Source organism: Larus michahellis, chromosome 2 (genome assembly GCF_964199755.1).
Source record: "Larus michahellis chromosome 2, bLarMic1.1, whole genome shotgun sequence".
In the NCBI taxonomy this organism is placed as follows: Eukaryota; Metazoa; Chordata; class Aves; order Charadriiformes; family Laridae; genus Larus; species Larus michahellis.
In genome coordinates this window covers 75,078,140-75,094,709 of record NC_133897.1, presented here as the reverse complement: position 1 = coordinate 75,094,709, position 16,570 = coordinate 75,078,140, and the positions used below count along the sequence as shown (strand labels likewise).

The following is a 16,570-nucleotide window of genomic DNA, read 5'->3' as shown; positions in this document are numbered from 1 at the left end:
TCTGAATGACAATTATTTTCAGCTTAATTAGAAAATCTTAATTAACAATGAAGATTTAACCTTAATATTTTTGGTTTCTGAATCATATATAAAAAAATTAACATTATGTGAATAAATAAGACAATCTTTTTAAACCTCAAGGCAGGATTACTGATGCAGGCAGACTTCGTTATTAAACACATTCTAAATTAAACGCCTCTATGAATTTTATACTGAAATATATTGTGATAGTTTTGCATGCCAAATGTGACATTTTGTATTTTAGATTCATCTTCTGTAGTAATTTTGGAAATGTCATACAAACAAAGATTTTGTCATTTACCAATGGAATTACTATGCATGGCCGGTTAGCCATCTCTTTTCTGGCTCTTCTGGTTGTTTCAAGTCAGCAAGCCATAAAAAATCTTTATCTCTCTGAAACACAGCAATTTGGAAGATAATCGAATAGTGACTGGGGGGCAGAAACGCCAGTCTGAGGAATTATACCACAATCTCTCTTGCATTTACAACCTTCCTCAAAGCGAGTGTCAGTCGAGTAGGAAAAGGAGATAGAAGATTCATCATATTTCAAGCCTGTCTCATTTGCATGGTGGCAGAGCTGTCTCATCTCCTGCTGAAAGACTTTGCTTGGCCAGCGCTGACAAACTGTTTTGAAGAACTCTTGCCATGCCCAAATGATTCATCATTAATAGCTTTAGACATTCTCTTTAAGCATATGGTTACTTCTGCTGGAAAGGATATTTTGAAACCTGCTAAATTCTATCCTCTTAAACTATGAAAAAAAAAAAAGGAATAATAATGCAATGCAATTGATCTAGTCATTTAGCAGTTCGCATGAGGGAAAAGAGCACTGATGGAGAACCTCACCTTCCCACAGGGTCCTGCTGCTCCATTTAATCCAGTATCCATACCTGCAAGGTTACCGAAGCTGGCTACCATTTCTTCTTCACATTCGTTCTCCTCTGCTTTCAGCAACTGACGTCCCACTCTGCAGCAGTTAGAAAGGGAAGAAGAACTGAAAAGAAATGAACTACAACGCAGATACAGAAAGCACTTGCCATTGGAAATGCATCGCTGTTTGATGTTTTCCTTGAATATATCGTAAGCCTCGCAGGGCATCCAGGAGAAACAACAGTGTGCTAAGCACAGCAATGACTAGGCTTCAAAAAGCGGCACATGAAAAATGCAGTCACAGCCCCAGTAACATGGCCAATATTTGTCAGTCTGTGCCACAGGTCAACTTAAGGAACCTAAAGTTTCACTGCCCGTGTATAACCAGCTGTGTTTGGTGTTGGGGCTCGAGTTCTAGGTTAAGAATATTATCTAGGTTAAGAATATTAAAGCAGTAAGCCATTGCCTCTATTGACACTTTCAGGACCAATTGACAGCTTCAATAAACTGGTACAGGCTTTTGGAAACCATTGGTTCCTTGAGGATTGGGTTGCTTTAAACCACTGAAGAAATTCTTATTACATATCTAAATCTTACCTTTTAAAAAAAAAAATCTTATAAATTTATATATAAATCTTCTATAATTTATAAGTCTTCTAAAAGATCTTATTTTATACAGATATATATGCCATATATACATACATGCACATACACAAATTCTCAGCTCTATGTGGACCATTAAACCTTCCTTGGCATTCATATGTTAACTTCTTGCATAGTTAAAGTAATTTTGGGGGTAATTATATTGACTCAAAGATTTTTTTTTAAAGAGAGGTCCCTGTAGCAATGCAGAACCCCAGCAAATAGCGTAAGAACAGCCCTACACTCGACACTGCCCTGCTCAGTGCACAGGATACACAAAAGGCATGGTACCCTATGGAGAAAACCTTGTTCTTAGAGCACAGCAGGAGCAAATGCAAAACTAAGTCACTTACAACAGACGCTATAAAGCTGTAGGCTTTGGCAATTCCATCCCATCTTTCAACAGACATGGAACCGTGAACAATTCCTCTGTCCTTACTCGGCACCAGTATCTAAATAGAAATGGCCCTAAGTAAAAACATTTGTAGGCGGTCTGCTGGCTTCAAAGCACTTCAGCTCTTGCTTCCACAGCCCACTTTAAAAGGCTGGGGAGGGTTGGTCAGTCGCGCCAGCGCTGGCGATGCTCCAGCCACACTTGCAGGTGGAGCTGGGGCAGGTAGCAGAGCACAGAGAAAGACACGGCAGCTCTCAAAAGCCAGAGGCTGAGCAGGTTGTTCGCGGCCGAGGGCCAGCCACGTGCCACCCTGGAGGTCAGGGGAGCTGCCTGTGGCGTAGTGAGAGGCGTCATATGGACCAAGAAGAAATCACTGTACCAGGTACAGTTGCAATTCAGGATTAGCTTGGGCATCTACAACACAGGCAATCAGAGGACAGGCTCTCTTAGGCTGCTAAGCCGTGTATTCATTTTTTAGCCATAAAAAAAATAATGCTAAAGTTTGGTATTCATTTAAAAAAAAAAAAAGGGGGGGGGAGGGGGAATCAAACCCAACATTTCCCTGGACTGCATTTCTGAAGCATTCCTTAATTTTCTGACTTGCTTTTGGAAAATTCAATTCCAGTGTCTTCATTCCTTTTTCCTCCTTTGCATTTTAGACGATAATATGAGAAGCCTCCCCATTTGTTCATTTAACATGGCTCTTTATCAAGAAAACTATTTACAGGGACTCTGCAAATCAAGCTAAACATCCCAGTCTGCCTCCAAGTTCCTGGCACATTGCTACAAATCATTTTCTACTCAGATCTTGCCTATTCCCTTTTTTTTTTTTCTTTAAGAAACATATATACACACGTACAGCAGTAAAATTGCCACTGGTACATAGTTAAGCTGTTTTCTAGATTCCTCTAACAGTAGAATCGCATCATGTGAATACCCAGACAACAGCTAAATCAGTTGGAAGGTCTGTGTAGACACTGGTCCCAAAGACATACATAGGAATTTTGCCCAGGTGAGGACTGATGAGAATTAAGGTCAAAATTTGAGTGCTAAGGACTGAATACAAGAAGCACGGGGTCAACCACCTGTGAGGTTTTATCCTTGAGCTGCAGTCAAGTCAACTTGTGTCCAGTTGTCCTAAATGGAAGTGACAGAAGATGCTTCTTGAGTGTGTCTAGCTAATTTGTAGAGCTGAAACATCTGAGAAGTTAACTTCTCTCCTTGAGAAGAATGGTCTGTTTGGAACTTTATACTTATTTAGTTTCTCATGATGGAAATTATTTCACTTAATTTGGTTAGAGCTGCACTGACACAGGGGTTCATTAGGACACCCATTTGCTTGCAATTCAATTTAAAATTAAATACACTTTGTTGTTGATTTTATTACTTTTAAACTACTGTATCTATTGCCTTTATTAGCTGCTAATACACAATTATGAAGGTAAACAGTTTTCATTACTGAACATCAAACATTTAAATAACTGCATTCGATCTCTTTTCGGGTTGCATTGTTTTTCTCCGTTTCCTCCTTTTGCTGGGTATTAGATTCAAGAGAATAATTTATTCAGTGAAGTTAGGCCTCTTTTGTGCTCACCAGCATGCTCATCAGCTGGTCACAGCAGAACATAGCTTCCTTGGCTGTATCCATGTGGATTATTTACTTCCTCCATTCATTTCTTTACAGGTAATTTGATGCATGTATTTAATCTGAAGGTCACCTATAGTTTGATCACAAAAACATTGCTCCAATTCATATTTCCTTCACTCTCTAACGGTAATTCAGAGGCAGGGATGAAAAGCACCATTTGGTCACCTTTTGAAGTGCACTGTGTGTAGCACTTAAAAAATTACAGCCCAAGCTGGGTATCTGAAAATGGAGGTATCCAAAACAGAGGCCTCTTTCAAAAGCACAGGCTAAATTTTTCTAGGCCTGAGGTCCTTTGTTTGGGAGAAGTTCCACTCATTAATATCTGTAAAGCACTGAAAGACCTTTGGAAGAAAAGCACATTAGATAGAAGTACAAAGTAGCCCTTATCTGACATACCTTTGAGAGAGTTCATGAATCTTGGCTCGCAACTTTTGTTTCTTGTGGTGAGAGACTTCCTTGTGGTGCTTTGAGTCCCACATGCCAAAAAGAAAAAAAAAAGGCAAAAAAAGAACAAAAAAACCCTACATTTTGTTTCTGAAGGTACAGAAAGAACGTGGAAATAAAAGCCATAAATGTGCAATTTTCCAAAGGTTTGCCTTAGGTCTTCTGGTTGAATGTTTTCAGAAGCAATTAGGAATTTCAGCCACTATTACTTTACTCCATTTTTTTTTCCGTAAATTTTTCCATATATTTTTCTATACGCTTAGTCCATTATTTCCAAGCGAAACTGAGCTCTAATCTTATTTTAAAAGCTTGATTGTTACAATGTATATTTGTTCACGCTAGTGTCCCACAGTCCTTATTTTTACTGTACCTAACACAGTCATGTATGTGCATACATATATATATATGCACGTATTGGTGTGTTTGTACACACACAACAAAACATAACATGCAAACCAGTCATAGAATACCAGATACCCCACCACTTGTCCCCCTTTAAATCTGCTTGTATCACTACAGCTGTTTTTATATGTTTGGTAAGAGGGACTGGTATTTTTGGATGTTGCAACACACAGGAGGCTAACTTGCACGAGCAGTGCTCCCCCCGCACAGTTCTGTGGCTCTCCAGCATGAAGCTGAAGGACCTCAAATCATTTTACTCTTCCACAGCAAGCTGAAAAAGTCAGTCCGTCTTCAAGAAGCCAGCATCCGTATATTTTTGGACTGTGTTCTCTGTGCAAAACCCAAAAACAACTACCCCGTTGAAGGTGGTAGACTCAGGAAAACAAGACACTTCTCCCTGACCCACACTGTTCAGAGCGCTGGCTGAATATTCAAGGGTATCTCTCCTGCTTCCTGCTGGTGTCCCTGATATAATCATATGTGCGTGCAACACTAGCAATATACAAGGAGGCTTCCTACCGTATGCCATATACTGTCATCTAAACAGTGTAAAATTTTGTTTCCCTTCCACTCTCATCAAGCCTCAAAGCCAAAAAACATTTTGGTAGGGAAACAATGTAATAGCCGATGGAGAAAAATTCCCCATGAGAGGCTCCATATCTGTCCGTTGAAGTGTCTTCTTTCTTCCAAATCTCTAAATTTTTTCACAAATATCTGGCTGTTTTCGAGGAAGCTTAGGAGTCTCTGTTGAAGACTAAGGCACTGGAAAAATTATTTGCAAAGCATCCTGCTAATTTCCCAAATGAAAATTATCAGAGTATAAAAACAGACTACAAAAAACATATTACCAAAGCCTGCCTGAGTAGCTCTTAGCATAACTTGTTTAAACCCTGTAAAATTAAAGCAAAGACAAAACGGTTGCCCTAAAATACAGTATGATTTGTCGGCAGTCCCAGCAGAGAGCCTCAGACGGATGCAATAAATCCTCCAAGCCCTGCTCGAGCACCACACATACACGATTACAAAGGTGACATGACCAAACTAGCTCAAAGCAAGCTCTCTGCGTGGCAGCTGTATCATTGGCAATGCTCCCTCCCCCACCGCTCCTTGGTTAGTGGGAACCAAGCCCTCCTGCTCCTGGACAGTATTGGGCTGAACACTACGAGTCCCTGGAGCAGAGATCGGGACTCATTTCTCTCCCGCCTCCACAGACGCTGGCACTGATTTTCTTTACCCAGCCCGGTGAATCACTACCAATGCTACTTCCCCAGGAAGGGCTGGGAGCTGGCTCCGGTCCCGGCTCTGCTCCATCAGAGCTGGCAGCTTTCTGGTTAGGGGTGATCAGACCCACCTCGCGCCACTTCCCGCAGACCAGTGGGCATTACAGCCATGAGGGAACGCATCAAGAGAAAAGGCGGTTTGCTCCTCCCCAGCTGCTCCACAGGGACACGGTCTTGCAGGCATAGGGGACCTCTCCCAGTAGCAGCAAGGACCAAGCAGTGACATTCATCACCCCAGCGAGGCAGAGGAGCCAGCCTGCCAAGGCTAGGGTGTTTCGGAGAGTGCCCAGCAATGGAGCTCAAAGTCCCTGAGAGGGTTTAATAACGAAAACTACTGACCAAAAGACATCGGGTGTTTCCAGAGTTTGGTGGCAGATAGGAAGGGGTTTAAAGTTGGGCTGAAGTGGTTTAAATTCAGAAAGCAGGAGGAGGGCTTGGTTCATAATTTGTCTCCTGGATCCAACTCTTGGTGATGCCTGGGATAGCGATTTTTCTGAGGCAGGCACTTAAGATTAAGAAATAACATGAAACAGAAAACTCACTTCATGTAAAATATCAAGTAGCCATAACATTACACCACCATTCAGACATTACCAGTCCAGGCTTACACTGAGCCAGAAGTAGAGAAATTTTTTTTAAAAAAAATTGATTATATTACCAGACTCCCATAGCTATCCAATAGCATTGTTTATCTTCCTAATCTTAATTAAATAATGAATATTCAAAAGAAAATATGAATCGGCGTTCCCTGTATGAACTGCACTGCTTTCCATCTCTCTGCCTCTGAAGTGGCAATGGGAATATGATTTAAAACTATTTCTTCTGGATTCTAGTAAAATATTTGTCACAGTGTGTCATGATAATTTTTAAAAAGCTCTATCATCTACCTAATAAATTTGTTAAGTTTATTCAAATCTTATTGAACAGGAAAAGTGCAATGAGTCATGGTTAATATTTCTTTACCTACACTAAGAAATAAAATATATCAAAAATTCAATGCTTAGGGTCCTATTCAGAAAATCTCTATGAGTCTGTAATACATCTTCTACATGATTAAAAAAAATCAGGAAACTTGCTTTAAAATGAATTATTCACCACCTTGAATAAATTTCCATCTTTCCTATTTGCAAAACCCCAAAGTCAGTTATGTAAATTTTAACCTACACTAATTACCTCAGGGGTGCGCAAGCTAAAGGAAAGTAGATGCAGTAGAAAAAAAAAAAAAAATCCCAGACATTTCCATCACCAGGAAGCAATTTAATAGAGGAAAAAATGTGTAAGTTTTCAAAAAGAGAGCAGCCCATGTTATTTTTTTTTTAAATGTGGAATAATCATTGCTGCAATATTCCTTGAATCAGAGATTTACTGGAATAAACCCAAGTGCTTTTTCTCAATGGCATATACCATCACACACATAGCTAAGCTCTTGTTTCTCATCATGACACTGGCATTGTCTAGACCGTAAAAACGACCCATTGTTGACAATGGGCGTTGCCAACAAGAAGGCATGAAATGTGGTTTAGCTTCAAGTTGATATAGACATTGAGGGCCTCTTCAGAAAAAAAAAAAAAGCCACTAAAAGCTGGGAACCACTGGATATCCTTCAGAGCTCGCCTGGGATGTACTGGGGAAAGCGAGGCGGTGTTTGAAGGCAGAAGCCTCAATCACAGCACTGCTTTCTCCTGTTTCCTATCATGATACCAGGACTGCTTTAGCTGTGAGCCAGCTCCTTCAGACATCTTTCTCAGTTTCTTCATCAGCTATCTTCAGGTTTAATTACACAAATGGTCCATCTACTGATTTCAGAGAGCATGACCAAGACCAGTATTTGAAAAAGGTCTTTCAGCCTGGGCTCAGCCCAGAGGCACACAATGGTAGGTATTGTTTCTACTGCAGACAAAAACAAGAACCTGACTCAATACTATTAATCAGTGCTGACTTGCTATTTTCACTGTGAAATTATTTCACAAACTGTAGGACTTGATTCCTATAGTAATTTCCAATTTGGAAAAAAATTAAACAAACCCCGCCCAAACACATCCTTTCCTCTTAGTAGAAAGCCTACAGAATTCAGCAAAGCTTTGAAGCAAAGCAGATTTAGTTTTGTATCATTTAGCAAAAATGGTGTATTTAGGGAAAACATTTACCCTCCCCTTTTGGTCAGTCCTAGCACTGGTATTACGATCTTCTGGTGAGGTGCTCACCCCATTACGATTTGAAAGAGACAGTTGAGCCTTGGCCCTGATGAAATTGTACTCCCTGAGAGGAGTGCTGTGGGGGTTCATCTTCCCACAAGTCCTCCTTATCAGGTCAGGGCACAGCAGAGGCAGTGTGGAGACACCACCAGTGGCGTCTCCAGCAGCCTCCCACCACCCACAGGGATCCCACATGCAGAGGATCTCAGTGTTTCCCCTTCGTTCCACTCCTTGAGAAATCACATCGGTACATCACAGTGCAGGTAGTGCTGTCTTTCCAGCCGTAAACAGATGCCAAAATGAAAGCTTTTTGCTAGGATTTCCATCTCTGCATCTCAAAACGTTTTGCAGTGATGGAAATCCCATCCACTCAATTTTTCAAGACAGGAGAAGTGAGGTGCCACTGAGAATTTTGCCTGAGCTCACTGAGCAAAGTGTCAGCAGGACTAGAAACAAAACCCACACCTCTAGTCCCCACCAGTGCCACCCAGCCCTCTTCCTTCACACTCTGGCTGCTGCGTGGAGGTTCACTCCCAGTGACTTTCAACGTCTAGGGCACTGTATACCACAAAACAAGTGAGAAATGAAGAACCATTTGAGATGGGGAAAAAAAAAAAAAAAGACAAAAAAACACCAAAAATATTGCAAGAAAAGTTAATATTCCTTTCTGGCAAAGTGAGATTTTGAGAGGCTTATCCTACCATTGTTAAATGGGATGAGTGCCCTTCATTGAAAGCAAAGACTCTAGAGTAGCTGCTCTGAAAATTGCACTGCCCGTTGCCTGTTGGAATCTGGGTGATCTTGTCTCGGAGATACCCACAAACCAGGAGGTAAAGTTGCGTCAAAATCCTGGACACATGGTAGTATTATTCACGGTGCACTCTGCCAAAAATGTGCCACAATCTCTCAGACATGTTTTTAAAAGGGAAAGAGAAAAAGCAACAAAGCACACACCCCACACCCCCCCGTGACTTTCCTTCCAAATAGAAAATTAAACCAATTTACCGTTCATGAGCATAAAATTAAAAACTTAGACAACTGAGACATTTGTAACAGCTAGGAAAAAAAAAAAAAAGAATTCATACTCTCTTTTAAAATTGATACTGCAGAAAACAAAGTGAGATTTACTTTAGTCGTGCCACAGCCTTATTACACTGAGTAATACAGTAATACGGATACATTTAGTGACAACATTATAGACTGATCATTTTGATAAATTTGTGTAAAGCATTGCATTATTTCTAACAATGCAGTGAAGGCTGAGCTACCAGGTCAATATGGGAAGGCAGTGTCCTGCTGCCTAAGTGAATGCTTTCATAAGAAATATATATATTTAAGACACTAATTTTGAACAGTTACGGAAAGTGGATACAGCTGTAGATGTGATAAACAAGGACCTGAACTTCCCCAAAACTCTGAGATGTTTTCATTCAGGATTTTGATCCAAGATAATAGTACTAACAAATTAAAAGAACTTGAATCACTTTGCTCAAGATGCACTGAGGAACCTCTGGAGGGATGTGAGTTGCAGAGCTACGCAGCTTCTGCAAATAAAGATTTTGCCTATCCAGCCTCAAAACAGAGGACTCACTTTTCTCATTTCTGCCTTGCTGTTCACAGAGAGATCACCTGTAGTTTCTTCAGAACCACCAGGTACTCCTTCAGATGCTTCTTATTTCACAGTTGAGAAGAGGTAGCTTCAAGGTCATCAAGCTTTGATGTCCTCATCAAAATCTACAGAGTGTTGTAAGTGTATGCAAGGCCATTTATCAAAGTGTCTGACAACCATAGCCGAGCACTGAAAATATACAACACTGAAATGGCATTTGCCATTGATGAACAGACTTGAAGCAGAAATGTGCTAGCCTGTCAAAGCTCCACAAGTTCAGGTGTCTCCAGATTAGCCTAGAAATCACCAGCTACTAAGAAGCATCAAGTAATTTTAGCCTAAATAGTAAGACACAATGGAAGATGCTAACAAGATACAACAGGAGATGGTAACCACATTTTATTAGGGGACACGTTCCCTTCAGTATAAACTCATGTAGCATGAGCGACGCTAGCGGAAACCAAGCGAACTATGCCAATCTGTGGATTTAAAATTAATAGTTTACATTAAAACAGAAAAAAAAAAAAAAGAAAAAATGTTCTTAAGCTATGTAATGAACTTCAGGGTTTTACAATCTTTGCTGCTTTCTGGATACCGACAGCAAATCATGGCACGAACTGAAGAGAAACTGAAAGGAAATACCAATCAGAAATACTGAGAGGTTTTTTTGTGGTTTTCCCCCATTCTTCCTCAATTTAAAAACGTTTGTTAATTTCAGCACAGAATGTTTTTATTATCTCCATAGCCTTTTCAAAGTCCTTCATGAAACTTTACTCCTTTAATCCTCTTACTCTTCCCTAAAGCAGGTATCTAATTTTAGGTCTGTTTTGCAGATAGGGAAAACTGAGTCATAATGACTAATTTGCTTGTTACAGCCCCATAAAAACTGACGTTTAGGTCTGAGGTTACGGTCTACCCTGTCCTTCTGAGTCCCCATTCTTTTTTCTGACTGTCAATAAAGCATTGCCTCACAAATTTGTCTGCATAATTGTAATCTAAAAGCACAGGCTTTAACTTTATCCAATAACTTCCATTTGTACTGGCTTTCACATCATCTTCTGTTTCAAGTGTGCAGACATGCACTTGGGCACTTTATAATTAAAAGAGACATTCACTTACAATTAGTATATCAAAATTACAGAGAGGGAAACAATACTTTAAGTACAGTTTAGTATATGATTGCCTTAAATACAACAGTGGAAATGACAAGTTGCCACGCCTAATGATTTTTCTCTGGAGAGAACAGATCTCCTCCTGAAAGCCCACATCCTGTTCCATCTCTCTCCTGAAAGTTATGGGTGGAAATCGTTTCACATTTTCAGCTGAAACGTAAGCCCCTCCTTCTCTGATTTGAATGCTGACAAGAGCAATTGTATCATAACATCATACTGTGCTGGCACATCTTTGAGTGAACGTATACACTTTAGTTTATGTTCTCATCGTAACCACCTCGTCCTGAAAGCCACATCTTGTCTAAGGGTCTAGCACTGTAGTAAGAGAAACCAACTGTGTTAACAGATTGCCCGCAGGTTGAGCAACAGCGATGATTTCCCACCTTTGTATTAAGCAAGTAAGCAAGCATGTAATGCAACTGGACTGTCTTTCCCAATATTTCTACACCTCGCAACTTATAGATGACCCAGTTATGTTCCACACTAACAAACTGGTGCAAACTCCAAAGCTCTTAAAAACTCAGATTACACATGGAAAGCCTGGAACTGCTCAAAGTGTATCAATATACCTGCTTTTAACTAGACAGCCTCCAGAGGCCCAGTCCTTCCCCACCAGAATTAGTCTGTTCTATGAAGTAGAGCTCAAAAGCACCATCCAGCACAGATTCCTCTCGACAAATTCAGCCCTGCTGTAAGACCACAGAAGCAGAAAAGTTACAATATTTAGAGCAATTAATTTAATTTTAAGGAGCTTCCTGTCATAAAAGCAAATCGACAGAAGACTTAGCTACACCTGTGACTACAGTTTGGCTCTACATGTATTAAAAATACAGAGAAAACTGAAAACCTCCCTGGGGAAACAAAAACCTAAACATAATTCTGGAGAATACATGAGCAACTAAAAATATGTTTTCACTGTATTTATATTTGCAGGTTCACATACCTATTTACCAGCAGTACTCACTCTTTACTTTACAATCCTTATATGAGTTCTGCTTCTTTTAACAGTTGGTCAGTATTTGATGAAGTCACTTCAACAGGACTTGGCAAACACCAATTCTCTTTGAAGAATCTTTCCAATTGCCTCTGTTTATTGAACCATAGAAATAGACTTCCTTACTGGAATTTGTATTAGGATAATGAGCCAGAGAGCTGACCAGTCAGATTACTTTAAGCAGCAGCAAATGCAGTATCATCATTTACAGTAGCTGTAGGATTCATTGTTCCAGCTCAACAGAATATCAAGAATTGCTTTAGTTGTTTAATTACCCTTCTGATCTTAAAGAATGAAAGAACACAGTAAAAACTAAGTTAACTCCATTATCAGTGAAAAATATAAGAAATATAAAAGATTTTAATTCCTTTCATCTAAATATTTACTTAGCTTAAAAATCACATAACTTCTGAATAAGGCAATCAAAAGAGAATTACAATTAAAAAGAGCATCTATATTAATATTGTGGGCACTGTGACAGCACAGTGACAGGCCCTTTGCAAACACATAAAACATGTTTTCCGCAGTTCTGTTTATGTTGGCATTCATTTCCACGCTCCCCATTTCATCTGTCCCAATTCTTTTTAAAAAATAAATAAATAAATAAAGTGTGTATATCGGAATGTCCAGAAGCAATGGGGGAGAAACCTTAGAAATCTAGAGAGTTCCCAGGCTTCCCACTGAGGAAGCAGGAGCAAGCCTGATAGAATAGAGATCTTTAGAAATCTCAGGTTGTCAGCCTGTGAGGTAGAGAAGTCCCCTAGGTACACATACTGAGATCTTGGTCCAGCTTTGGGCCTGCTGGGTGACTGCTGACACATATCTGAGAGCCATGTATACTCACTACACAGGACATCAGAAGTCCAAGGGCCAGAAGTCCAATACCCCAGGCTTTGGGAATTTTCCCTTGTGTTTTTTCCCCCCTCAAACATAGGTTTCAGTGAAGTGTTTTTTCATCAGTCCAGGAGCAGTCTACCTGGAAGGGCTGTAATGAATTCAATGAACTTGGCCTAATGACAAACATCAAAAGGAAATTAGGTGCTAAGCACTTCTGACAGGAGTCGATTTCTATCTGTGCCCTTGTTCTTCCTCTGTAAAATGGAGATACCCATAATTCCTACGGTAGCACAAAAATTAAATGTAAATCATTATACTAACAGACTATAGAGATGCTTTGACACCCAAATAATGTGTAGCATTTAACTTAACTAAATTGAAGTCACCCACTTTTACAACATGCTAAAGTCCTGCAGAGAAGGACTTGGGGGTACTGGTGGATGAAAAGCTGGATGTGACCCGGCAACGTGCGCTTGCAGCCCAGAAAGCCAACCGTATCCTGGGCTGCATCAGAAGAAGCGTAACCAGCAGGTTGAGAGAGGTGATTCTTCCCCTCTACTCTGCTCTGGTGAGACCCTACCTGGAGTACTGCATCCAGCTCTGGAGTCCCCAGAACAGGAAAGACATGGACCTGTTGGAGCGGGTCCAGAAGGCTGCCACAAAAATGATCAGAGGGAGGTCTTTCAGTACTTAAAGGGGGCTTATAAGAAAGATGGAGAACCACTTTTTAGCAGGGCTTGTTGCAATAGGACAAGGGGTAATGGTTTTAAACTAAAAGAGGGTAGATTTAGACTAGATAGAAGGAAGACATTTTTTATAATGAGGGTGGTGAAACACTGGAACAGGCTTCCCAGAAAGGTGGTAGATGCGCCATCCCTGGAAACATTCAAGACCAGGCTGGACAGGGCTCTGAGCAACCTGATCTAGTTGAAGATGTCCCTGCTCATTTGAGGGGGGTTGGACTAGATGACCTTTAAAGGTCCCTTCCAACCCAAACTATTCTGTGATTCTATGAACATTGCCAGCTTTTGTATTCTTGACCTGCAATTCTCAGTAAAACAAAAAAATTACTCATTCGAACATCACAGTCATTTAAAACTTTGGCAAATGTCAAAAAGGAGTAGCCAGGTTTCAGGTAAGGAAACGTCACCTTCAATTCTGCATTGCTTTTAGGTACACAATATTCACACAGGTATCATATTCATGAAGAAGCATCACACAGGGTAGTACAATGCTTAGTAGGCTATGACTTTGACAAGGGGAGCTCTGCAGATATCATCAGGATATAAATGATAGTATTATCCAATGGAGTAAAACATGCAAGCAAATGTGCATTGGTGTTTTATGTGACCGAGGCCTGATCCCCCTGATTAAATTGCTGGTTGGAGGGTAGATTTGTCATTGTCTTACATAGTACCAAATTTTACCCACGCATTATCTACCATTAACCAAAGAAAAACTGATCAATCCATCATCATATAAATTGATCTCTCTGTGACTTGGCAAGATGTTAGAGCAGTGATGACATTGACCCTGTAAGAATATTAGGTCTAATGCCAAGAGGCATTAACCTTTGTTTAACCAAAAGGTGAATCTGTTGATGAAAGGCAACATTTTATTACTATCCACCTGCAACAAATAGCTCCTTTCTTAGTACTATAACTCAGCTGCTGGTACTGAAGAGCAAAACTTGCACTTTACTTTCCGAGGCTCTTGAGTAATTCACGTTGAGGTCATGGGTCAAAACTGATTATTATAGTTGTAATGACCAAGTACTGCAAGGTGTTATGCCCAGCATAGAGGGCTAAATGTAGTGGCTGAATCCTGTAGAGAGAGATGGAGGTCGTGAACAAATTGTGTTTAGTTAAGAATATCAACAAAGTTGCAAAAAGAGGATGGCCAAGCAGGAGAGATGTTCTTGACTTCTGGGGCAGTATTGATCCTTCCAATTGCCTCTCTATTAATTTTTTCTGAGAGAACCCACATAAAACTGACCATTCACTTCTATTGTCTCAGTTCAGAAACGTCTGAAAATCCTAGAGCTGGTTTGTTTCCATGGCATTTGAATTAATGACTGGCAAGATTATGTTGCCAAAGGCCCATCAAGTACAATTCTCACCCCAGTCACCAGTGTTTGCTACACCCTCAGCAGTCTCTCATGTTTTGAGAGCATCTTGCCTTTAATCAAACACGTTAAGCGAGCATTACGTCAGGTCTGTCTTTGCATACTTCTCTGCTCTGTAAGATCAAGTTCTGCCCTTAAGCACACGACCCTGCATTGTCTCATGACAGATGGTTTTTTTGCCATGTTCTTCATACCCAGCCTTGGTTGTACCTGCTCAGCTTCCACCACAACACAGTCCCAAAGTTATGATTTTCTCTCAACAGAGTTTATTTGTCTTTATTAAAAACAAATATCATTGGGGCTTTTGAAATCTGTAGGACGACATGGTAGGCTGAAGGAAACAGTACTGTTTTCCAAATTTAATATTCTTTAATGTGTTTGTTAACAGAACACTGACATCTGCTTAATGCCTTTTTTACAAGAATCTCTCAGATCTTTCCTTATGTATGTCTTACCAACCTCAACTATCAGCTTTTACATTTACAAAACAGAACATGAAGTAAGGAATGACGTGGCTTAAAGTTCCAGAGCTAAAATCTTACATAAACCTTTATTATTATTATTTTGGAAAAATGCATCTGCTCTTTCAAAAACTTTTAATCATGGTGATCTCATGTACTGAGCTGCTGTTCAAACAAAAGCCACCCATTTATTGTAAAGCTACAAAGCAGAGAAGAAAAGCAATGAACTAAGGGATAGATAGTTAATACATAGCTGTCCTCTTCGTGCCAACACTGCCAGCAAAGCAGCATTCTCTCTCATTGGAGAGAATTTTTGGCAGCCTAATAAGAAACAGCAGCAACTCAAGTGTGTTCCTGAACCTCACTTATAAAACTAGTCTCATGTACTGTAAACTCTTACTTGCTTTTTTTAACCCTTGGGCTCCCATGTTTTGTTTTCATTTTTTCAAAGCAAAGGAATGTGAGAGAGATGTCTATTAGACTCCTTCACTCAGCCCGAGGGTTAATTACTCAGTTTGGTAGACATTTGAAAATATTATGTTACCTCTAACGGCAAAATTGATAGAAGCTTGTTTCAGGCTCACTTTATGTCATTATGGCAGATTAAATTAAGTAATCATAAATTATGCTGGCTAAAGTACATTTGCTGCTCACTAAACCTGCAGCAGGAAGGGAAAGGGTTTTTTTTCTGAATAAGAAGTAAAAGCCACACGGCAAACTAAAGACTTTTTCAAACCAAGAAACACACATTCAAGCAACAAAAGCTGGAAGCATCACAAAGATGGCAGCAACAGATTCTGAAGACCATGGCGGCAGTCTAACACTGAACCTGTAGGTGCTGCGGAAAGGCATCAACGCTGCAGAGTTACAGGGTTATATCCACAGATCAAAGAGTAAAGATGGTCCATTAAAGAAGGTCAAGTAAAGAAGAATGTGCATGCACACATTATTATTAGATGTCTTTGAATACCAATATGCCGTAAGAGGTGCATGTTTACAGCCTCTACTTCCAATGTCACATTCCATTTTCTGTTCAAAGGGGCTGAATGCACCATTTCTGTCTGGTTTCAAGGAAGGGATGGACATATACATCACTGATCCAGAAGACAATATAGAATTTACAGTGACCCTCCTGTTACCCTCTTGCAGGATGCAGGTGTGACAGCTGATACCAGCATGACTGAACTCCTAAACAGGGCATGGACAACTGAAGTTAGAGATGCGTGGGAGGAATGGACAGAAAACACAGGCATTCAAGACCTCTTCTGTGCAGTATAAAGTGTTGAGTCCCTATCTGTAAACTCATGGTAGAGCAGCTCAATCAATAACATTAAATGAGGATTTTCTTTCTTTTGGAAGAAAATAAGGAAGAAAAGTAGTGTTATATTGTATTACATGTGTATTTATATATGCAGTTGTCACTTAAAAAGCAGAACATTGTTTTGGGATGACCAGATAGCTCACCCCTGTCTAGGA

General features: G+C 40.1%; 1 protein-coding gene across 1 annotated transcript in view; it reads right to left on the bottom strand.

The window, feature by feature from the left end:
• Nucleotides 1–577: 577 nt before the first annotated feature.
• The window catches only part of LOC141739188 (orofacial cleft 1 candidate gene 1 protein homolog), a 46,930-nt gene continuing 30,937 nt past the window's right edge, over nucleotides 578–16,570 (bottom strand). The window contains exon 8 of the mRNA XM_074575978.1: nucleotides 578–988. Within this exon, the coding sequence (XP_074432079.1) occupies nucleotides 947–988 (42 nt within the window). The 3' untranslated portion in view covers nucleotides 578–946. The remainder of the gene's footprint in view (nucleotides 989–16,570) is intronic.